General features: G+C 43.0%; 1 protein-coding gene across 2 annotated transcripts in view; it reads left to right on the forward strand.

Annotated features, from left to right (window-relative positions):
• Positions 1 to 23,709, forward strand: part of ABHD12 (abhydrolase domain containing 12, lysophospholipase) — a 90,967-nt gene that overhangs the window by 40,827 nt on the left and 26,431 nt on the right. For both annotated transcript variants that reach the window (XM_074406149.1, XM_003942940.4), the window contains exons 2-3: positions 14,000 to 14,124; positions 22,821 to 22,926. In XM_074406149.1, the coding sequence (XP_074262250.1) occupies positions 14,000 to 14,124; positions 22,821 to 22,926 (231 nt within the window). The remainder of the gene's footprint in view (positions 1 to 13,999; positions 14,125 to 22,820; positions 22,927 to 23,709) is intronic.

The following is a 23,709-nucleotide window of genomic DNA, read 5'->3' on the forward strand; positions in this document are numbered from 1 at the left end:
GACAATCCTGGTCAACATGGTGAAACCCCGTCTCTACTAAAAACACAAAAAATTAGCTGGGCATGGTGGTGTGTGCCTGTAATCCGAGCTACTCAGGAAGCTGAGGCAGGAGAATTGCCTGAACCCAGGAGGCGGAGGTTGCGGTGAGCCGAGATTGTGCCATTGCACTCCAGCCTGGGTAACAAGAGCGAAACTCCGTCTCAAAAAAAAAAAAAAAAAAAAAGATGTGTTTCTGCATTTGCTGTGATTCCGTTAACAGATTTCTCTGGGATCCCCAAGAGAGGGTCCATTCAGTCTGTTGAGGGGCTTAGGAATTTATATTTGGTTTACAAATTAGATGTGTTCATTTTTGAAGTATTATTTATACCATTCTGGTCAGTCTCCACATACCCTGCGTTTGTGAAACTTCCCAAGAAGTTTCACAAACGAGCTGGATTGATAGCTATAGTAGAAGTCTTAGATTAGAAATTAAGAGGTAAGAGATCTGCAAAGGGAAAAAAGAACATAGACTAGAATGAGGATACTAAAAGAAAATAAAGGTTAATGCTTGGAGCAGACTGTAAAACCAGTTCTTGATTCCATAGGGCAGTCAAGACATTTTAACATTGGGCTCAAAGCATTTTTAGCTGGTGGAGTGAGAGCAGCAGTGGCGATTGGATGATTTTCCTGTTTGCAGTTTTAATGTTTTTGGTAGTGGCATCCCATACATGATCTCTTGTGCTGATGGGTCCTTTAAAGTTTATGCAGAGTTGATCAGATTCAACCTGCAGGACTTATATCAATTCCAAACTGGCTACCCATGAGGTAAATAACAGCCAGCAGAGTATCTTTTCTTGTCTGGCCAGGCTTTTTTGTGTTTTTAATATATACATTTATTTAATGAAAGTGAATGTCTTAAGGTGGACCGTGCCCTCTCTATATTACCTGAGAGGAGACCATTGCTAGTTCTACTGGCTATATTTCCTGTGTGGTCCCTGGGGGAATCTAAGTTTGCATTGTTATATAAGATTTCCTCTTCCATTCTGTAGGACCACTTTTACTTATATGGTTTCCCATTAGTCTTTCCTCACTTCTGCTGTGCCCCATGTTGAGATTATTTTAGGGCAGTGTTTTTCACATTGTAAGTTTTAGCCCATTCAGAATTCTAAAATCATTTTGGTGAGTATTGATCAAAGGAAGCTTTAGATACTGTTCAGTAGAGAAGAAGTTCCGGCTTCTCAGTGTCAGTGCTAGCAGCTTACATCAATAATTTCATGAGAATAGATTCCTTATAACCATTAGGTAGAAGAAAAAACACAAGGGAAATTATGAAATACTTTGAGAGGAATGAAAATGAAGATACAATATGCTAAAACTTATGGAATATAGTTAAAGCAGTACTTACAAATTTATAGGGGGAAATACCTCTATTTTAAAAAGATCTTGGCTGGGCACCGTGGCTCACGCCTATAATCCCAGCACTTTGGGTGGCCAAGGTGGGTGGATCACGAGGGCAAGAGATCGAGACCATCCTGGTCAACATGGTGAAACCCCGTCTCTACTAAAAATACAAAAATTAGCTGGGCGTGGTGGCGTGTGCCTGTAATCCCAGCTACTAGGGAGGCTGAGACAGGAGAATTGCTTGAACCCAGTAGGCGGAGGTTGCGGTCAACCTAGATCGTGCCATTGCACTCCAGCCTGGGTAACAAGAGCAAAACTCTATCTCAAAAAAAAAAAAAAAAAAAAAAAAAAAAATCTCAAATCACTAAGCTAACCTTCTACCTTAAGATACTGGGAAAAGAAGCCAGGTGAAGTGACTCATGCCTGTAATCTCAGCACTTTGGGAGTACAAGGCAGGCAGATCACCTGATGTTGGGAGTTCGAGACTAGCCTGACCAACATGGAGAAACCTCGTGTCTACTTAATATACAAAGTTAGCCAGGCGTGCTGGTGCAGGCATGCCTGTAATCCCAGCTACTCAGGAAGCTAAGGCAGGAGAATCGCTTGAACTCAGAAGGTGGAGGTTGCAGTGAGCCAAGATCATGCCATTGCACTCCAGCCTGGGCAACAAGAGTGAAACTCTGTCTAAAAAAAGAAAAAAAAAAAAGAGATACTGGGAAAAGAACAAACCTAAAACAAGCAGAAGGAAGAAATTAATAAATAGTAGAGCAGGAATTAGTGAAATAAAGAGTAGAGGAACAATAGAGAAAATCAATAAAACCAAAAGTTGGTTAGTTTAAAGATAAAATTGACAAGCTATTAGCTAGGCTGACCCAGAAAGAAGAGAGAATGCAAATAAAATCAGTAATGAAAGTTAGGACATTACTACTGGCTTTATGGAAGTAAACAGAATCATAAGGATACACTGTGAGCATCTATATCAGGCGTCCCCAAACTTTTTACACAGGGGGCCAGTTCACTGTCCCTCAGACTGTTGGAGGGCCGCCACATACTGTGCTCCTCTCACTGACCACCAATGAAAGAGGTGCCCCTTCCTGAAGTGCAGCGGGGGCTGGATAAATGGCCTCAGGGGGCCGCATACAGCCCTTGGGCCGTAGTTTGGGGACGCCTGATCTATATGCTACAGAATTAGTTAGATTAAATGGACAAATTCCTAGAAATATATAAGGTGCTAGGATTACAGGCATGAACCACCACACCTGGCCAAGATTTATCCTTGACCACAACACTGATTGAAATGGAATACAGAAAAAGTAAATTTTATTGTGGGAACTTATACTCTTAGTTATTAAAAGAATATAGTAGTTCATAATTAAATGAGGAAAAAATTCACAGGATAAGAGAGAAAGAGGCATACCCCAAACACACATCCTGGTAGTTTTAAAGACAGATAATGGTTGCAGTCCAGGAGGGAGAAAGGTGTTGGGGAGTACCCTGCTGAAACATTCTGGCAGTATTTCCAGATGATGAACTCTTGTCCCTTGGTTATAATACTCTTGTAGAGAGAGAGATCCAAAATGGCTGATGACTAGCAGCTCGGAATTGTAGCTCCCAGTGAAAGTGCAGAGAACTAGAGGACACCACACTTTCAGATGAATTGTTGTTGCTCATGGACCAGGAGATTCCCAGCAGAGGAGCCCCACGGGTCGCCAGCGCAACTCTTGTGGCCGGCACAGCGGTTTTACTGGCGCCTCAGTGCAGCAGTCCTTGGTGCAGAGTAAATGGGACTGGGTCCCCTTTTGGCCGACGTTTGGAGCTCCGGGAAGGCAGAGTTGCCTATTCAGCTGATCGAAGGACGGATTCAAGAAGGAAGCCAGACCGGAGATTCCCAGGCAGAAAAGCACCATCAACCTTAACACGCTGTTTTGGCCGGCGCAGTCGGTTGCTCAGATTTTGGCACTGGGAACAAGTTGGACGTCCACTCAGAAACCTGATTAGAAAGTCGGTAATCACAAAGACGACAAATGGATAAATTTATAACGAAGGGAAGAAACCAACCTAAAAAGGCTGAGAATACCCAAAATCAGAACGCCTCTCCCTCTACAGGGGATCACAGTTCCTCATCAGCAACGGAACAAGGCCTGATGGAGAACGAGTGTGTTCCATTAATAGAAGTAGGCTACAGAAGGTGGATGATAAGAAACTTCTGTGAGTTAAAAGAACTTGTTCTAACCCAATGCAAAGAAACTAAGAACTTTGAAAAAAGATTTGACGAAATGCTAATGAGAATAGGCAATTTAGAGAGGAATATAAGTGAATTAATGGAGCTGAAAAACACAACATGGGAACTTCACGAAGTATGCACAAGTTTTAACAGCCGAATTGATCAAGCAGAAGAAAGGATATCAGAGGTCGAAGACCAACTTAATGAAATAAAACGAGAAGACAAAATTAGAGAAAAAAGGATAAAAAGGAAGAGACCTAATCTACGTTTGATAGGTGTACCTGAATGTGATGAAGAGAATGAATCCAAGCTGGAAAATACTCTTCAGGATATTATTCAGGAAAACTTTCCCAACCTAGCAAGGCAGGACAATATATTCAACTCCAGGTAATACAGAGAACACCACAAAGATACTCCTCTAAGAGACCAACCCCAAGACACATAATTGTCGGATTCACCAGGGTTGAAATGAAGGAGAAAATACTAAGGGCAGCCAGAGAGAAAGGTCAGGTTACCCACAAAGGGAAGCCTATCAGACTCACAGCAGATCTCTCAGCAGAAACCCTACAAGCCAGAAGAGAGTGGGGGCCAATATTCAACATCCTTTAAAGAAAAGAACTTTCAACCCAGAATATCATATCCAGCCACACTAAGCTTCACAAGCGAAGGAAAAATAAAATCTTTTGTGAACAAGCAAGTACTCAGAGATTTCATCACCACCAGGCCTGCTTTACAAGAGCTTCTGAAAGAAGTACTACACATAGAAAGGAGCAACTAATATCAGCCTTTCTAAAAATATACCAAAAATTAAAGAGCATCAACATAATGAAGAGTTTACATCAACTAATGGGCAAAACAGCCAGCTAGCATCAAATGGCAGTATTAAACTCACATATATTATTATTAATCTTAAATTTAAATCAACTAAATCCCCCAATCAAAAGACACAGCCAAAACCCATCAATATGCTGCATCCAGACCCATCTCACATGCAAGGATACACAAACACTGAAAACAAAGGGATGGAGAAAAAATTACCAACCAAATGGAGAACAAAAATAAATAAATAAATAAAAAGCAGGAGTTGCAATTCTTGCCTCTGATAAAATAGACTTTAAAGCAACAAAGATCAAAAGAGGCAAAGAAGGACATTACATAATGGTAAAAGGATCAATGCAACAAGAAGAGCTAATTAACGATCTTAAATATATATGCACCCAATACAGGAGCACCCAGATACAAAACACTTATAAAGAGACTTAGACTCCCACACAATAATAATGGGAGACTTTTTTTTTTTGAGACAGAGTTTCGCTCTTGTTACCAAGGCTGGAGTGCAATGGCCCGATCTCGGCTCACCGCAACCTCCGCCTCCTGGGCTCAGGCAATTCTCCTGCCCCAGCCTCCTGAGTAGCTGGGATTACAGGCACGCACCACCATGTCCAGCTGATTTTTTGTATTTTTAGTAGAGACGGGGTTTCACCATGTTGACCAGGATGGTCTCGATCTCTCGACCTCGTGATCCACCCGCCTCGGCCTCCCAAAGTGCTGGGATTACAGGCTTGAGCCACCGCGCCCGGCCAATAATGGGAGACTTTAACATCAATATCAGACAGATCAATGAGACAGAAAACTAACAAGGATATCCAGGACTTGAACTCAGATCCAGAACAACTAAATTTAATAAACATTTATGGAACTCTCCACTTCAAATACACAAAATACACACTCTTACCAGTACCACATCACACCTACTCTAAAAGTGAAGTAAATCATTCCTCAATAATTGTATAGCATTTCACAGGTTTAAATGAAATATTGGTTGGCTGCTTGTTTTTTCTTCCCTCATTTCTTCCTGTCTCTATTATTAAGCACAATTATTGCCATAAAAGAGGTTTTCAATACCCATTTTTAGACTGCATTCTAGCCTGGGCAATAAAGCAATACTCCTCTCTCCCTCTTCCTCCTCCTCTTTCTTCCTCTCCTTCATTTTTTTTTTCTTTCTTTTCCTTTTTTTAAGAAAAAGTAACAAGACTCTTGTAGAACCTATTTACAAGAATATATCTGTCTGGTAAAAATAATGAGATAAAACTTCTAATATGTAAGCTGTGAAGGTTTCAAAATTAGGTAGTATTCTCTTTCTGGTTCTGTGCATTTCTTCACGTAATATTTACTTTTGTTTCCATCTAAACTCTCTAATCATTAACTACTGTGCTTGCACCACTCTCATCTCTTACCCTGTGCTTCAGGTTTCTTGTGGAGTCCAAAGACACTTGACAACTATGACTAACATTTTGTTGTTGTTGACTTTTTAAAAAATTAGGGCTGGGCATGATGTCTCACGCCTGTAATCCCAGCACTTTCGGTTGGATCGCTTGAGGTCAGGAGTTTGAGACCATCCTGACTAACATGATGAAACCTCATCTCTACTCAAAATATAAAAAATCAGCTGGTTGTGGTGGCATGCACCTATAGTCGCAGCTACTCGGGAGGCTGAGGCAGGAGAACAGCTTGAACCTGAGAGGCGGAGATTGCAGTGAGACGAGATCACCACTGCACTCCAGCCTGCGCAACAGAGCGAGACTCCGTCTCAAAAAAAAGAAAAAAAAGAAAAGAAAAAGAAAAAATTAGTAAGCTTTATTTTTCAGAGCAGTTTTAGGTCTGCAGCAAAACTGAGTGGAAAGTACAGAATTTTCCACACACTCCCGCCCTGCCCCTTCCACACATGGTATGCTGCACTGTCGATATCCGGCACCACAGTGGTGTGTTGTATCAAGAGTGAACCCTTCTGGATTTGGGGTGTGGTACATCATCACCCCAAATCCATAGTTTGCAATTAAGTAGTGTTCACTCTTATACATTTTGTGGGATTTTGACAGATGTGTAGTACTTATTTACCATTGTAGTATCATACAGAACAGTTTCACTGCCCTAAAAATCTGTGTTCTGCCTGTTCATCCCTCCCTACCTCATCCCTGGATTACCACTATAATCTTTTTGCCATCTCTGTAGTTTTACCGTTTACAGAATGTCATGTAGTTGGCATCATATAGTATGTAGCCCTTTGAGATGAGCTTCTTTCACTTAGTAATAAGCATCACTAAGTAATATTTAAGTTTCTGCCGTGTTCTTTTGATGGCTTCATTGCTGATTTCTGTTTAGCACTGAATAACATTCCATTGTCTGGGTGTACCAGTTTATCCACTCACCTATCAAAGGACGTCTTGGTTGTTTCAAAATTTTGGCAGTTATTAATAAAGATGCTGTAAATGTCTGTTTTTTGTGGACATATATTTTCCATTTATTTAAGTAAGTACCAAGGAGCCGGATTGTTGGATCATATGGTAAGAGTATGTTTTAAATTTGTGAGAAGTTGCCAAACTGTCTTCCCAAGTGACTATACCATGTTTGCATTCCCACTAGAAATGGAGGAGAATTCCTGTTCTTCCACATTCTCCTAGCATTTAGTGTTATCAGTGTTTTGCATTTTGGCCATTCTAATGGTGTATAGTGAGATCTTGTTTTGATTTGCTTTTCTCTGATTACATATGATGTGAACACCTTTTTTGGGGGGCGGGGGGAGAGTCTTGCTCTGTTACCCAGGCTGGAGTATAGTGGCATGATCTCAGGTCACTGCAACCTCCGCCTCCTGGGTTCAAGCAATTCTCCTGCCTTAGCCTCCCGAGTAGTTGGGATTACAGGTGCACACCAGTAGGTCTGGCTAATTTTTTTGAATTTTTAGTAGAGACGGGGTTTCACCATGTTGGCCAGGCTGATCTTGAACTCCTGACCTTGTGATCCGCCCGCCTTGGCCTCCCAAAGTGCTGGGATTACAGGCATGAGCCACTGTGCCTGGCCCATCAGATGTACTTTTGTCAATATTTTTTTCCCCATCTGTAGCTTATCTTCTCATTCTTTTGACATTGTCTTTCACAGAGAAGTTTTTAATTTTAATGAAGCCTAGCTTATTAATATTTCTTTCATGGGTCATACCTTGGTGGTTTTGTATCTAAAAAGGCTTCATTATACCAAGTTCACCTAATTTTTTTTCTGTTATCTCCTAGGATTTTTATAGTTTTCTGATTTTACATTTGGGTCTGTGACCCATTTTGAGTTTTATTTTTGTGAAGGTTATCAGGTCCATATCTTCATTCATTTGTTTGCATATATGAATGTACAATTGTTACAGCACCATTTATGGAAAAGATCATCTTTGCTCCATTGTATTGCCTTTGCTCCATTGTATTGCCCGTGCTCCTTTGTCACAGATTGGTTGACTATAGTTATGTGGGTCTATTTCTAGGCTCTTTGGTCTGTTTGTATTTTTGATGGTACTCCACTGTCTTGATTACTGTGGCTTTATTGTAAGCATTCAAGCCAGATCGTGTCAGTTGTCCAAGTTTGTTCTCCTTTAATGGTGTCTATCTTGAATCTTTTGCCTCTCCATATAAACTTAAGGATCGGTTTTTCAATGTTCAGGAAATAACTTACTGGGATTTGATTGGGATTACATTGAATCTATAAAGTTGGGAAGAACTGACATATTGACAGTATTGGGCCTTTCTATCCATGAAGATGGAGTATCTCTTTATTTTTATTTTTTTATCCTTAGAGAACTTAGAATTAATGGAATATCTCTTTATTTAGTTCTTATGTGTTTCTTCAGAGTTTTGTAGTTTTCCTCATTTAGATTTTGTACATATTTTGTTAGGTTTGTCCCTAAGTAGTTCATTTTGGGGGTTGCTAATGTAAATGGAAATATTTACATTGGCAGTATTCACCTTGCTGGTATATATGAAAACTATTGACTTATGTGTATTAACCTTGTATCCTGGAACCTTGCTATAATCACTTGTTAGTTCCAAGTTTTATATCTTCTGCATAGACAGTCATGTGATCTGTAAACAATTTTATTTTTTCTTCTCCAGTTTCTGTACTTATTATTTCCTTTTCTTGTCTTATTTTGTAATCTTGCTTTGTTTCTAATCTTAACAGGAAAGCTTGAAGCTTTTCATGATTATGTAAGATGTTGGCTATAGGTTTTTCGTATCTAGATAGTATCAAATTGAGGAAGTTCACCTTTATTCCTCGTATGCCTCCATGAGGCTTTTCATCATGAATAGGTGATTTTGTCAGATGCTTTTTGTGCATCTATTTATATGATCATGTGATTTTTCTTTTTTAGCCTGTTGATACGATGTATTACATTAATTGATTTTCATATATTGAACTAGCCTTGCATACCTGGGACAAATCCCACTTGGCCATCGTGTACGATTCTTTTTATACATTGTTAGATTTCCTTTGCTAATATTTTTAGAGGATTTTTGCATCTATGTTCATGGGGGTATGTATTGGCCTTTAGTTTTCTTTCATTATTTTTATTTTATTTTATTTTTTTTTAGATGGAGTCTTGTTCTGTCATTCAGGCTGGAGTCCAGTGGGCATGATCTCAGCCCACTGCAACCTCCACCTCCCAGGTTCAAGATTCTCTTGCCTCAGCTTCCCAAGTAGCTAGGATTATGGGCACCTGCCACCACACCCAGCTAATTGTTGTAGTTTTAGTAGAGACAGAGTTTCGCCATGTTGGCCAGGTGGTCTTGAACTCCTGATCTTGGATCATCCACCCACCTTGGCTTCCCAAAATGCTGGGATTATAGTCATGAGCCACCACGCCCGGCCTCTTTCTTTTTTTGGAGATCTTGCCCAGCCTGGCCTTGAACTCCTGGGCTGAAACCATCCTCCTGCCTCAGCCTCCCGAATAGGTATGATTACAGGCACACACCACTAAGCTCAGGTTAGTCTTCTTTTTTATAATGTCTTTGTCTGCTTTAGGGTAATGCTGACCTTATAGGATAAGTTAAAAAGAGATTGCTTCTGTCTTCTGGAAGAGATTATAGTGAACTGGTATAGTTTCTTCCTTAAATGTTTGGTAGAATTCCCCAGTGAACCTATCTGGGCCCAGTGATTTCTGTTTTGAAAGGTTGTTAATTAGTGACTCAGTTTATTTAATAGAAACAGACATGTTCAGATTATCTATTTCTTATGTGAGTTTTGGCAGGTTTTATCTAAGAAAGCAGTGTACATACCTTAATTTAAAAGTATTTAGACCAGGTGTGGTGGCTCACGCTTATAACCCTAATATTATGAGAGGTGAGGTGGGTGGATTGCTTGAGCCCAGGAGTTCAAGAAGACTGGCCTGGGCAGCATAGGGAGACACTGTCTCTATGTAAAATTTTAAAAATAGCTGGATATAGTGGCACATGCCTATAACAGCCCAGCTACTCAGGGGCTGAGGTGGGAGGATCACTTGAGTCTGGGAGGTTGTGACTCATACCCATAATCCCACCCCTTTGAGAGCCAAATGGTAGGATCACTTGAGACCAGGAGTTCAAGACCAGCCTGGGCAACATAGGGAGACCTCGTCTCTACAAAATAAAAAATAAACCTGGCTGTGTATGGTGGCACATGCTTGTGGTCCGAGCTACTTAGGGAGGCCAAAGTGGGAGGATGGCTTGGACCCAGGAGGTTGACTCTACAGTGAGCTATAATTATGCCACTGCATTTCAGTTTGGGTGACAGAATGAGACCCCATCTGAAAACAAACAAACAAACAACAACAACAACAAAAAGAAACCTTACTGGTAAAAAATGCTCACCCAGAGATACAAAGTCACATCCTATTGGAATGTTAGAAAAATGGCACCGACAGACCTGCTCAATGCAGAGTTGCCACAAACCTTGAATTTGTAAAACATTTGGTATCTGCAAAGTGCACTAAAGTGAAGTGCAATAAAATGTGGTGGGTTTGTATTGTTTTTCCTAATGAATAGAGATACCTTTTAGTGAAATCATATATCAGTGAAAATCTGTCAGTGACCTGGCCATCTTTCACGTGGTTTCTCTTGCTCAGCATAATTATTTTGAGATTCATCTTGTTTCCTAAAAAAATAAATTAAATAATGAAAGAAAAGAAAAAGAAAAAGAAATAAAAAAAAGAGATTCATCTACATGGTTGCATGTATCAATAGTGTATTCCGTTTTATTGCCACATTGTATTCCATTCTGAGGGCATACCATGGTTTGTTTATTCACTCAGATGGCCATTTGGGTTGTTTCTTTTTACGGCTGCTGTGAGTAAAGCTATGAACATTTGTGGTTTTTTGTTGTTGTTTGTTTGTTTGTTTTGAGATGGAGTTTTGCTCTTGTTGCCCAGGCTGAAGCTGTGAACATTTTTGAACAAGTATTTGTGTGGACATAGGCTTTCCTTTCTCTCCAGGCACAAAATTGCAAATCACCTGACACCTTACAGTAAGGCAAGAGGTCTATGCAGGTGCTGAAGGAGTAAGCAGATCATGGGAGGGACACAGAAGTAACTGCAGGTGCCAGAGCAGACAATCCAAGCACAGGCGCCAGGCATTGGAGTGGTGGCACACTTGATTTTAGGCTTTTTTCTTTTTATGAGCTTTTCATTTGCTCTCAGGATAATGTCCTGAATCTTTCTGGTCCTCTTCCAACCTCTCACATTATACCCAGTTTCTCCCTGCCAGAGCCAATAGCTGTGTCAGACCCTGCTCTTTTCTCTAAGGAGAATAAAGAGTAGGTCATGGAAGCTAAGATACATTGCAGATTTGGTGCAAGGACTCACATGTGCAGTCCACATGTGTTACACTGTGTAATCCTTCCAGGAACCCCACAAACGTACTGTTATCATCCCCACCAAGGATTAAGGAAAACAAGGCTCAGAGAAGTTAAATAACTTGCTCAAGATAGCACAGCTAGTAAGTGATGGGTTAGATGTTGAACCAGACTTAAGAACTGGCACTGAATCTCAGTATTGTGATTAATATTCCTCATTGAAAAGCTAGATCATGTATGACATTTAAGATGCCATTTTAAACTGTTCTCTCCATCATCTAGTTAATTCTTGTATTCCCAACTTACTGTGCCAGACAAGAGGTCTTGTCTCTCATAGCCCTGCTAGCTCAGATCACCCTGAGCAGTATCGCCAGCAGCAGGTACCTGTCATCCAGCGTGCTATGGCCCTTGTATTTAATTAACTCCCACTGGGCTGTGAGCACAGCACAAGTGTGGGTGCCATCCTTTGCCAACCTGACTGTCCACCACCTCAGAGTGCCAGGCGCTCAGTGATGATCCCTGAATGAACCAGGTGAATGAATCAATGAGTTACATTATCAGATGTCCATATTTGTCATCAGCTTTAGTGAGGTGTTTATGTCAGCTTTATTAACTTGTTATTTACATCAGTTTTATTGAGATTTATATATTTATTTATTTATTTTTATTGTTTTGAAGACAGAGTTTCACCATGTTGGTCTGGCCGGTCTCGAACTCCTGAGCTTGAGATCCACCCACTTCGGCCTCCCAAAGTGCTGGGATTACAGGCTTGAGTCACCATGCCTGGCGAGATTATTTATATATAGGAAAGTTCACAGATTCTAAGCATATAGTTCAATGAGTCTTGACAAATGTATGTCTTTGTGTAACCACAGCCACATCAAGGTGCAGAATGTTCCGTCACTCCAAGATCCTCTCCTAGCCTTTGCAGTCAATCTCCTGCTCCACCCCGAGCCCCTGGCAATCTCTCTCTGTTCTGTTTTTCTGTCCTTAGAGTTTTACCTTTTCTAGAATTTTAGACAAAGGGAATTATATAATATACAGTCTTTTGCGGATGTCTTATTTAACATAACAACCCTTTTGAGATTCACCTGTATTGTTGCTTGTATCAGCAGTTCAATATATGGTTTTAAAACCACCTTAAGACCTGGTGCAATGGCTTACACCTTAAACCCAGCACTTTAGGAGGCCGAGGCGAGCCGATCAAGAGGTCAAGAGTTTGAGACCATCCTGGCCAAACATGGTGAAACCCCATCTCTACTAAAAATACAAAAATTAGCTGGGTGTGGTTGCCCACGCTTGTAGTTCTACCTACTTGGGAGGCTGAGGCAGGAGAATCACTTGAACCAGGGAGGTGGAGGTTGCAGTGAGCCAAGATCGCGCCACTGCACTCCAGCCTGGCAACAGAGCGAGACTTTGTCTCAAAACAAAACAACAACAACAACAACAACCAAAAAAAAACCTTAAATTTTTTTTGGAAATCATCCAGGTTTAGACTCATATGGTAAGTTAGAGCAGTGGTCCTCTAGGTGTGCCCTTGGCACTCTTGCGGTTCCCAGATCCTTGCAGAGGGTCTGTAAGGTCAGACTGATTTCCATAATAACACCAAGATGTGATTTGCCTGTTTTCACCCTCCTCTCATGGGTGTGCAGTGAGGTTTTCCAGTTGATATGTGGTATGTGGATTCATAGCAGATCGAATGCAGATAGGTGACCCCATCTTTCTGTTAAGCTCCCTGGCTTAGAGAAATTTATAAAAATGTTAATGCCACTCTTCTCACTAAAACTTTTTAACTTTTTTTCTTCCCACTAAAATTTTTTTGTATTAGAAAATTATTTTTCATAACAAATGTTATTTATAACAACATGTAATGGATTGTTATTACTAGATGAATTAATCGACATTTTTAAATGTCTTATTTTTAACTTCTCATATGACAGATCATTATAAATATAAACTGATTATGACTGTCTGTCATATGAGGAGTTAAAGAAGCAGCTCTTTTAGCAGAAGCTCTATAGGGTCCTCAATTTCATAGAGTAGAGAAGTCCTGAGACCAACGAGTTTGAGAATCACTGAGTTAAGATATTTTTGAAAGGGAACTGGGGACAAAATAAGAACTCTGGAGCTAGAGAGGAATTAGAAGAGACTCATGAGACCCTGGATTGGTGCCCTAGCTTGAGGGGCCTGGAGAAGGATCCTCTGTTGAGTGGGTACAGAGGGGCTCACCCAGGCATAAATCTAAGGACACACCGTGCCAGCTGTTAGCCTCCTGCTCTCCGAGGACCTGGTCAGGCAGGTTCTGTTGCTGTCCTTGCTCTACGTGCTTCCTGCTAGGAGCTAATGAGTAACCTACGCCTGCCTGCAGTTGTCTCACAGAAGACTGACCAGGAGGCCGCTCTTTCCTGATATGAGGTTACAGCTGGGGTCTGATGTCAGATGGGGGGCACTTGCAGGGTCTGCTCTCTGCTTGATTCTTCCGAAAGGGCGAATGTAAGAAATCATTAACTATTTCTTTGTCTTTTAAGAAAAGTAATTCTTCTTACCCCCAATAGAGTTCTAAGCTCAAATTAAAAGACTTATCTAAAATAATTACTTTAGCAAAGGCAGGTGGGAGACTACTTTTATAACTGGCAGTATCCTTGTGAAAAAAAATACTTGTGGCACTTGTTTAGGGATTTTGATAACACTATCAACAAACTACAGCAAAATGGCACCTACTGCCTTTTGACCTATTCATTACTTTTTTTCTTGCAGGCGAAAGGGCCTGTGGTTGCGCCTGAGGAAGATACTTCTCTGTGTTTTGGGGTTGTACATTGCCATTCCATTTCTCATCAAACTGTGTCCTGGAATACAGGCCAAACTGATTTTCTTGAATTTCGGTAAGTGGTATGTGTCCATTTTTCTTTTGATTTTAGTAAGGGGTCATTTTCATGATGATGTCTGATTTTGATGGGAGTCTTTTTACTTTAATGGAAATTTAGTTTACATACAGTGAAGGGTACAGATCTTAAGTGTACAGTGTATATCTTTAGAGAGAAATAGGTAAAGCTACCACCCAGATTGAAAATAGAACAGTTTTATTACCCAGAAAGGTCCCTGTGTCCCTTCCCAGCTGGAGGAGTTTCTGTGCTAGCGTTGCTCTGCAGTGCTGGATTTGTATCCACAGAAGATTGCACTGCACTGCGGGCCCAGTGTGTCTTTCTTCAGCTGAGGTAGTAAAAATGTTGACAACGTGGGAGGTCAGCTGAAGCCATCATATTAGAGATGCCTTGTCAGTTGTGCATTCTAGCAGCTAGCTGTTCTTGGAAAAGATGACCACTGAAAAATATAATACCTTTAAAAAAATAAGGCCTTTTTTCTTTCTTAAAAAAAAATAGCTTTTTATACCCTTAAAAATCTAAATATGCAGTTCTTTGGTTTCTGTGGAATTTTGTGCTGTCCTTGTAGGTTGTCTCCTTGAGTGAACTCGGACCTTCTGTGTTTTTTCACACTGCATATATACTTTTGGAGTTGTGTGGGGAGAAAGGTACAGAAGTGTCAGGCCCCTGAGGTCGAAGGTGGAGGCTCTGGGCACATGGCCCTGGGAACAGTCCTACAAGTGAGGCTCCAAGGAAAAGACCGCATCTGTGGGTTCCAGGTTTCAGAACAATGGGGCTCGCACACAGTGGGTGTTCTGTGAAGGACAACCTGAGAAGCAGGTGTGGGCGGCATTAGAACAGGATGAGGCAGGGGCTCTGGGCTCACTCTGTGGCTAGATTGGTTTACACATAGTGAGTGTGGCCTCGTGTGTTTGGGAGTTTGAGGCTCAGAAAACTGGGCCTGATGTTGCTGAGGCAGCAGCTGTGAACTGGCGGGGTGAAGGGAGGCGGAGAGGAGGAGGCCACGGAGGAACACAGGAGGTGCCAAGAGGCTCCAGACTCCTTCTGAAGGCATCTGGGCTTACGAGTTTGGGTGTTCAGTCTGTAGTAGACTTAATCACAGAAACTTAGGCAATGACTGGCTAAAAAGGAATTTCTGTTTTTGTTTCTTTGTTTTTATGCTGGTAGGAAGAACAGAAATTGTAAGACCCGTATTTAATACTGTGTAAATCTGAGTTTTTTTATTTGGGTATCTCAAAATAACTGTAAAACACATGTAGTGTACTAAGAGGCATTTGATTTTTCTAATGGAAAAGTAGTTAAACTTCTAGGAATTTTTCATCTCTAAGTTTTGCCACTTGTGAGAAGCACAAACTCAAAATGAAACTAAACATACTAGAATGACGGGGGTTTTGTTTTTCTGACTTTAATGTTCCTTAAATATATACAGTACAGCCCAGAAAGAATTTGGGGCTGCAGAGTCACCATCAGCAGACCTCAGACTTGACCCTCATGGCTTTTCCTCCTTTGCCAGCCTCTTTGGGCAGGTGCCTTTGCTGCTGTGCACGTGAGCTGGTTCTTGAAGGGAGGATGTGTGGAGTGCATTGCCCTACGTGGCCTGGCATACTGTGGGCTCCCAGCAAATGTTTGAATTGAATAGATTTTCTTTAGCTTGATTGTTTGGGCTACTGTAGACACACAGCCTACAGATTTTGTTCTGTGGGTTTCCTAAGGTGGCAGACTGCTCTGAGGGAGAACTTTGGGTTCTCCTGGTCCAGACCCCATGGCATGGGAAAGGAGGGCTGGGCTTGGGTGAGGGAGGCTGAGCGTCCCAAGGAGGTACCCATCCTTAATGATTTCCGTCCACCTGTCTCCTACACTGGAGTAGGACAGCCTACAGTGGTGTTTTGTTTTGTTTTGTTTTGTTTTGTCTTGTCTTGTTTTGTTTTGTCTTGTCTTGTTTTGTTTTGTTTTGTTTTAAGATGGGGTCTGGCTCTGTCGCCCCAGCTGGACTGCAGGAGTGTGATCACTGCTCACTGCAGCCTCAACCTCCCAGGTTCAGGTGACCCTCCCACCTCAGCCTCCTGAGTCACTGGGACTACAGGCACCCACCACCATGACATCTGGCTAATTTTTTATATTTTTAGTAGAGATGGGCTTTCGCCATATTGTCCAGGCTGGCCTGAAACTTCTGGGCTTAAACAATCCTCCTGCCTTGGCCTCTCAAAGTGCTGGGATTACAGGTGTGAACCACTGCACCCAGCCCAGTGGTATTTTGAAAGAGATTTTTAGTTGTCAGTGTGATAAAAAGCTGTGTTTCCAGCCTCTTTTGAAAAGTTGACCAAAGATCTAGCACCTGGGAGCAGCGATTGGACATTTCTTCTGCCTCACCCCCTGGCCATCTGCCTAACCCCCCCCGCCTCCACACCCCACTCCTCCGCTGCTCCGTGATGAGTGACACTGGTTCCCAGGCCCCACTGTCCTCCCCAGGAAGCCACGGTGTGTTGTGTCAGCATGTAGGGCCCGCCCAAGTGTGGATCTCTGCCCCTTTGGGAGGGAGGAAGAGCAGTATGGGGTTTGTTGGTTTTCCAGTTGTAATGAGCATCCAACGTTTACAAGTCTGTCTGTCTCCCCCGCTGAGGAGGTAGGGTCTGCGGCGTGGCCCTGCGGTGATTTGGAGTTTTGTTGCGGAGGTGGCTCTGCTCTTGTCTCCAGACAAGAAGTGTGACCAGGGCATCCGTTCAGTATTACAGGAAGAGTAGCAATCTCTTGGGCCCCAGGACATGGTTAAGGTATTCTTAACTTCACAGCAAATCTATCTGAAACCAAATTTATAAATAAGATAAATAAGCTTTTAAAAAAGTATAGCACCTATGAATTAAGGCATTACTCTACTTTAAATAAATTTTCATAAGCAAAACATACTTGATTATTCTAAAAACAAAAGAATTAGCTTAAAAACCCTGAATAGCGTAAATAAGAAAATGAACATTACTCTGAGAATATTCTTAACACTGTACTTTATTTCCTACTGGCCTTTTTTCTGTGTGTCTGTTTACATACACATAAATATGTGTGCTTTTCAATATTTGTATTCAGTCTGATTCCATCCAAAAGATGTTTGGGTGAGACCAAGCATTTATGAAACCTAGAATATCTTCCCAGCCGTTGTTTGCCTTCGGATCAAGAAGGCATCTCTTAGTGAAAGTCATGTCTTGGTTCAGAGGCTAGGGAGGGCTTTTTTGGAAATAGGTCAGATCTATTATAATGCATTTGTTTTTAAAGCAAAGGGCCAGCTTCCTTTTTTTCCCTTACCCTGAGCAAGCCCTGTTAACTCCTGTTATCTCTTTTCTTACCTCTTTTTTTCACACATAAGGCCCTGTAACCTGCATCAAGTACTTGGAATTTGATAAAACCCAAATAACCAGTTTTGGCCTTCCTTTGTTGACACCACACCTCTTACAGCTGCTGGTATCAAGGTTCTCTGTAACTCACAGTGATTAGAATGAGACTTAGCCCTGCTTAAAACCCTCGGTACTCAGAGATGTCCATCACAGCTCAGTAGTTTCAGTCTTTTCCCCAACAAATATTTTGCAGATTAGATAAAAGAAGTATGACAGAACAGGTCGTTTTTTGTTCACTCACATTCTCACTCTCTCACCCTCCGTGGTACCCATGCGTGCAGGATCCTTTCTCCATCATGGCTGTTGATGTTTGGGTTGCTCGTACGTGATGACATGTCCAGAGGGGTAGACAGTGAAAACGGGGGAAGCAGAGTCAGAGGCCTCAGTCCCAGCAGCTCTGTGGGCCTTCCTTGCCCACGGGGCTGGGGCCTGCCTGAGGGGCTCCCGGTTCAGAAGAGCCCATGAGAGGGAGCCATGAGAGAGCTGGACCTCAATGGTACTACACGAAGGGGCCCACCACCTGAGCCACTCTTGTGGGGCTGCCACGGGGCTGAGCACTCTGTCCCCACCACAGGTCTGTGGATGAAGCAGGGGCCCGGGCAGGGTGGAGTAATACTGGCTAGGTGGTTTCTGCAGCCATCCAGTCTGGGGCTGTGTGATCCCTGGGACTGACCAAGCCCCATGCCTCCCATGCCACGTGATGCTGGTTGGAGGTGCTGCTGAGGAAGGGAAAGTGCCCAGGCAGCGTCTGGGGAACTTCAGAGCAGTCACTGTGCCTCCTTTTCATGGTTGTTTCTAAAATGAGTAAAAGTGAACTAGAAGACCAGCTTCCTGGAATGAGGCCATCTTGGAGTAGAATTTGTCTTCCTAGTTCTTAGATTTCTTGGGCTTGGAAGGTTTCTGGATTAGCTGCTAATCCTTGTAAAACACTTTTCAGCCAGGGAATGCCCTCAGAACTCTTGGACAGTTTGTATCCCAAGAGCTTGGCCTCCTTCTCCAGACACAGAACTGAGTGAGGCCTGAAGCGGAGCTCGTGGAAGCCCAGTGTCCTTAGCCCTCAAGGACACCCACTCCCATCTGGCAGAGGCAGGGCTGGTTCCAGCGTCAGAGGCAGGATTGGCTGAGTGGGTCTGGGTGTGGGACGGGCAGTGGGCTTTAGGCGTGGATATTCGGAGTTTGTTGAAGAAGCCACCCTGCTCCCGGCTGCCAGATGACAGACTTGCACCCTGGGCTGCAGCTCTCAGGCTCCAGAAGTGTGTGGTGAAGTCTCAGGATGGAGGCGGCAGGAGCGGGCCCTGGAGTCTGAAGTGGACTCATTTCCAGTCACTCCCTCTGGTCAGGAGCCTTCTCCGGGTCCCACTGCCAACATAAAATCTAAAGTCTTGTATGGCTGTGTTCTTTTTTTTTTCCTGGAGATCAGAGTTTTATTATTACTCAAATCAGTCTCCCATAGCATTCAAGGATCAGAGTTTTTAAGTACAACTTGGTGGGTGCAGGGAAGCCAGTGAGCTGGAAGTGCTGATGGTCAGGTCAGAGGTGAATTCATAGGGAGTCGAAGCTGTTTTGTGCTTAGTTGGTTCCTGGGTTGGGGGGAGGCCACAAGATCAGATGAGCCAGTTTATTGATCTGGGTGGTGCCAGCTGATCCATCAAGTGCAGGGTCTGCAAAATATCTCAGGCACTGGTCTTAGGTTCTACAGTAGTGATTTTATCACCAGGAGCAATTTGGGGAGGGTCAGTCTTGTAGCCTCCAGCTGCATGACTCTTAAACCCTAATTTCCAATCTTGTGGCTAAAATGTTAGTCCTACAGAGGTAGTCTAGTCCCCAGGTGAGAAGGAGGTTTGTTTCCAGAAAGGGATGCCATCTTTGTTTTAAACTATAAACTAAGTTCCTCCCAAAGTTAGTTCAGTCTGTGCCCGGGAATGAACAAGGACAGCGTGGAGGCTAGAAGCAAGATGGAGTCAGTTAGATCAGATCTCTTTCAGTGTCTTGCTTATAATTTTGAAATGGTGGTTTCAATCCCTCTCTTTCAGTTTTTCTTTTTCTTTTTTTTTGAGATGGAGTCTTGCTCTGTCACCCAGGCTAGAGTACAAGTGGCACAGTCTCGGCTCACTGCAGCCTCCACCTCCCAGCTTCAAGCAGTTCTCTTGCCTTAGGCTTCCGAGTAGCTGGGACTACGGGAATATGCCACCATGCCTGGCTAATTTTTGTAGTTTTAATAGAGATGGGGTTTCACTGTGTTGGCCTCAAACTCCTGACCTTGTGATCCACCCGACTCAGCCTCCCAAAGTGCTGGGATTACAGGCATTAGCCACCACACCTGGCCCCCTTTGGGTTTCATAACACCTTAATCTTAAAGTGTTGGCTAATGAAGATGGAGAAAGGGCAAAGACAGCTCTAACTTCTTCCTGCTGGCCAAAGGTGTAGTGAGGGTAGTTGTTTACCCCAAGGTGAGAGAAATGTAATCACTTTGCAACTCTCTGAGCATACTTGCACATGCCTGGCAGGGTTTCCAAGGCTTGCATGGCAAAAGCATTTGTATTGTCATCTATAGTTTTAACACTGCATTTAAGGAAACAGTGTACAGTAAGGTGAATAATGAGTACTAGGGTAAGGAGTACAATTCCCAGTTTTAAAAGTAAAGATTCGAATGCATTAGTTTGGTGACTTGTAGCCCACAAAGAATTTAAAATCTAGTTTAAACTGCAGGAAAAATGCAAGGACAGCTAACAACAGTTATATTATAGTGATTTTTTGAAGCATACTTTTTTCCTCTCCAGTCCCCATTTTTATTAAAAAACAAATCATTATAGGACTGATTTGTTTGCAAAATAAACTTTAGCCTTATTATACTTGGCCTGATTATTTGCATAAAGCACAACACAAATAATTATTTTTTACATAGGCTTTTTAAATTGACTTTGATAGAACTCTGTTCCATAGGGAATCTCAGTTAAGACTTTTTAAAAGCTGACTTTAACGATGGTTTTGTACCCTCAAATACCCATGAGTTTGGTAAATTCCTCTCCTCTTGAGGTCCTAAAATAACTTGGGGCTCCTGGGCCTGTTAGAAAGTGACATTCTTTCCCACTGTTTAGGAACCCTGTACAGGGACTGACCAGTTTAACCCACAGGGCTTTTATTGGCTCCACAAGTCAAGTTTGCCTCCTTAAAGGAAAGCACACCATTCCAGTCAAAGCTTTGGTAAAATAACCAGTTTCTTCAATTGTGTCCTGTTGTAGAAGAAGCTGCTGCATTTCTTTTTTCTTTCTTTTTTTTATTTTTGAGATGAAGTTTCACTCTTTTGCCCAGTCTGAGTGAAGTGGGGTGATCTTGGCACACTGCAGCCTCCGCCCCCTGGGTTCAAGCAATTCTCCTGCCTCAACCTTCCAGGTAGCTGGGATTACAGGTACACGCCACCATGCCCAGCTGATTTTTCTATTTTTAGCAGAGACGTGGTTTTGCCATGTTGGCCAGGCTGATCTCGAACTCCTGACCTCAGGGTTTTTCACCTACCGTGGCTTCCCAAAATGCTAGGATTACAGGTGTGAGCCACCACACCCAGCCTGCCGTTTTTCTTTTGAGATAAATTTCTTATTAAAGTTTTGAAGGTATATCTGCTTCCTGGGGAAGAGATGGATTAAGAAGGTGGGGTATGACCTGCAGCCCTGGTGGGAGGAACTGTCTCCCCACGTGGTCTGGGACAGATGCTCAGGGAGTTTCTGGGAAGGCATATGTGTCCCCATGTCCTTGTGAGCCCAGCCTGGTAACATTTGAGGAAGTGAGGCTAGATGTGCAGTGTGCCACATGGACATGGGAGATTCTTCATGCAACCCCTCTCCACCAGAAATAGCTGAAGAGAAGCCAGGCCTATACCGCTGTCTGTCACTGCCTCTTTTGGGAGTTACCATTTTATAAAGCAGGCAAATCCCACCTCAGGGTTTATGGGTTTATTTTAAATTTTTCATTTTTCTGTTAAACTTACTTTCATTTTCTGTTAAACTTACTTATGGTGGTCTGGGCATGGTAGCATACACCTGTAATCCCAGCACTTTGGGAGGTTGAGACGGGCAGATCACCTGAGATCGGGAGTTCGAGACCAGCCTGATCAATATGGAGAAACTCCGTCTTTACTAAAAATACAAACTTAGCAGGGCATGGTGGCACATACCTGTAATCCCAGCTACTCGGGAGGCTGAGGCAGGAGAATCACTTGAACCCGGGAGGCAGAGGTTGCAGTGAGCCAAGATCGCACCATTGTACTCTAGCCTGGGCAACAAGAGCTCAAAACAAAACAAAACACCGGTACAATGGTATATATAAGGAAAAAATTGCTCCCATTCCACCCCACACACACTTCGAAGCTGTGTGAGCAGCCTGACTTCTTTCTGTATTTCCTCCCAGCCAGGCATGGGGGTTTTCATTTGCACGTTTTTATAATAACAAATTGGGGATACTGCACCCGCACCCACACCCATGGTGACCTTGCTGCTCTCATCTGGCCGCAGGTCCTGGAGGATCCTCCAGGTCTAAGGGCCCCATAATCTTCCACAGTTTGGGGTGCTGGTTAATTCACTCACTGCCCTACTGGCAGATGACCTGATTAATGCAGGATTTCTACTGGGCCATTGCACTGACTTCACTCTGCTCTGCATGGGTCCCGTGGATTCATCCCTCTTGCTGCTCCCACACCTCACCTTCTGCTGTCTTTTCTGTGTTAGGCAGCAGTCTAGAAACTTGGAAACCCCCTTTACCCTTTTAACCACCCAACATTCAGTTGGTCGTCAGGTCCTGCAGCACCATCCCCTTTCCTGCTGTCCTTCCCACTCCACCTGGCACCAGGCTCATCTGTGTTCTTCGCAGGCTGTGCCTCCCCAGCCTCCCTCCTGGCCGGCCTATCCTTCAGACCTGTTGGGAATCTTTCCTTCACTCATTTGCATCTTCTCACACCTTGAATAACCTTAGACCTTATCGATCCTGTCTCTACACAGACTTTACCCTCACTGCAGTATCTGTCCCTGCCCATGCTGGCCTCAGCCCCTGCCCTCCTTAGGCTGGGCCTGCAGGTCTGGCACGATTGCAGGATTGCACAGGAAAATAACTTGGTGGTTTCTGAGAGCTTCTGCAGTGTGTGGGTGTGGGTATGTGTGCTTGTGTGTGCTTGTGGGTGTGCACCTGTGGATTGTGTGTATGTGGGCACATGTGGATGCATGTGTGCACGTGTGTATGCATGTTTGTGTGCATGTCTGTGTGTATGTGTGTGTATTCATCTACTGCCAGTGATGCTAATTTCCATCTCTTTGTTTCCTACAGTGAGGGTTCCCTATTTCATTGACTTGAAAAAACCACAGGATCAAGGTTTGAATCACACGTGTAATTACTACCTGCAGCCAGAGGAAGATGTGACCGTTGGAGTTTGGTGAGTGCCAGTAAGCTCTGTAGCCCCTCTAACAGCAGGAAAAGGCCCTACTTGGCTGAGCTGGTACTGTCTCTGGCAGTGGCCTCTGAAATGTCGTTCATTTTTATCTTTACCTCTTTTTTTTCTAAAGGGAAGACCTTAGTGAATTTGATCCTAAGATTGAGGGATGAAATGGCTTTAAACTCTGTTCCGAGGCTTTCAAAACAGCAAAGGCTTTGTGAACAGATTATTATTTCTAGAGAGCCTTGTTTTTAGGAAAAACAAAAACCAAAAAAAGAAGCTAGAAACAAGATAGAAGCAGCCAGGCACAGTGGCTCACACCTGTAATCGCAGCACTTTGGGAGGCCGAGGTGGGTGGATCACTGGAGGCCAGGAGTTCAAGACCAGCCTGGGCTACATGGTGAAACTCTGTCTCTACTAAAACTACAGAAATTAGCCAGGTGTGGTGGTGCACGCCTGTAATCCCAGCTTCTTGGGAGGCTGACGCAGGAGAATCACTTGACCCCAGGAGGCAGAGGTTGCAGTGAGCTGAGTTCACGCCACTGCACTCCAGTGTAGGTGACAGATGACAGAGCAAAGCCTGTCTCAGAAAAAAAAAAAGAAAGAAAAGAAAAGGAAAAGAAAGAAAGAATATAAGGGAAGAATCACAAACACTGGTTTGAACATATCTTTTCCAAGAACTGAACATCTAGGTATGAAAACAGCTTGATTTCTTTTCACATATAGCTTCTCACCAGCTGATGACGATGGTGTCGGCTGTCTTCTAAGTATTTACTCTTTTTT

The sequence above is a fragment of the Saimiri boliviensis genome, chromosome 9, assembly GCF_048565385.1.
Source record: "Saimiri boliviensis isolate mSaiBol1 chromosome 9, mSaiBol1.pri, whole genome shotgun sequence".
Classification (NCBI taxonomy): Eukaryota; Metazoa; Chordata; class Mammalia; order Primates; family Cebidae; genus Saimiri; species Saimiri boliviensis.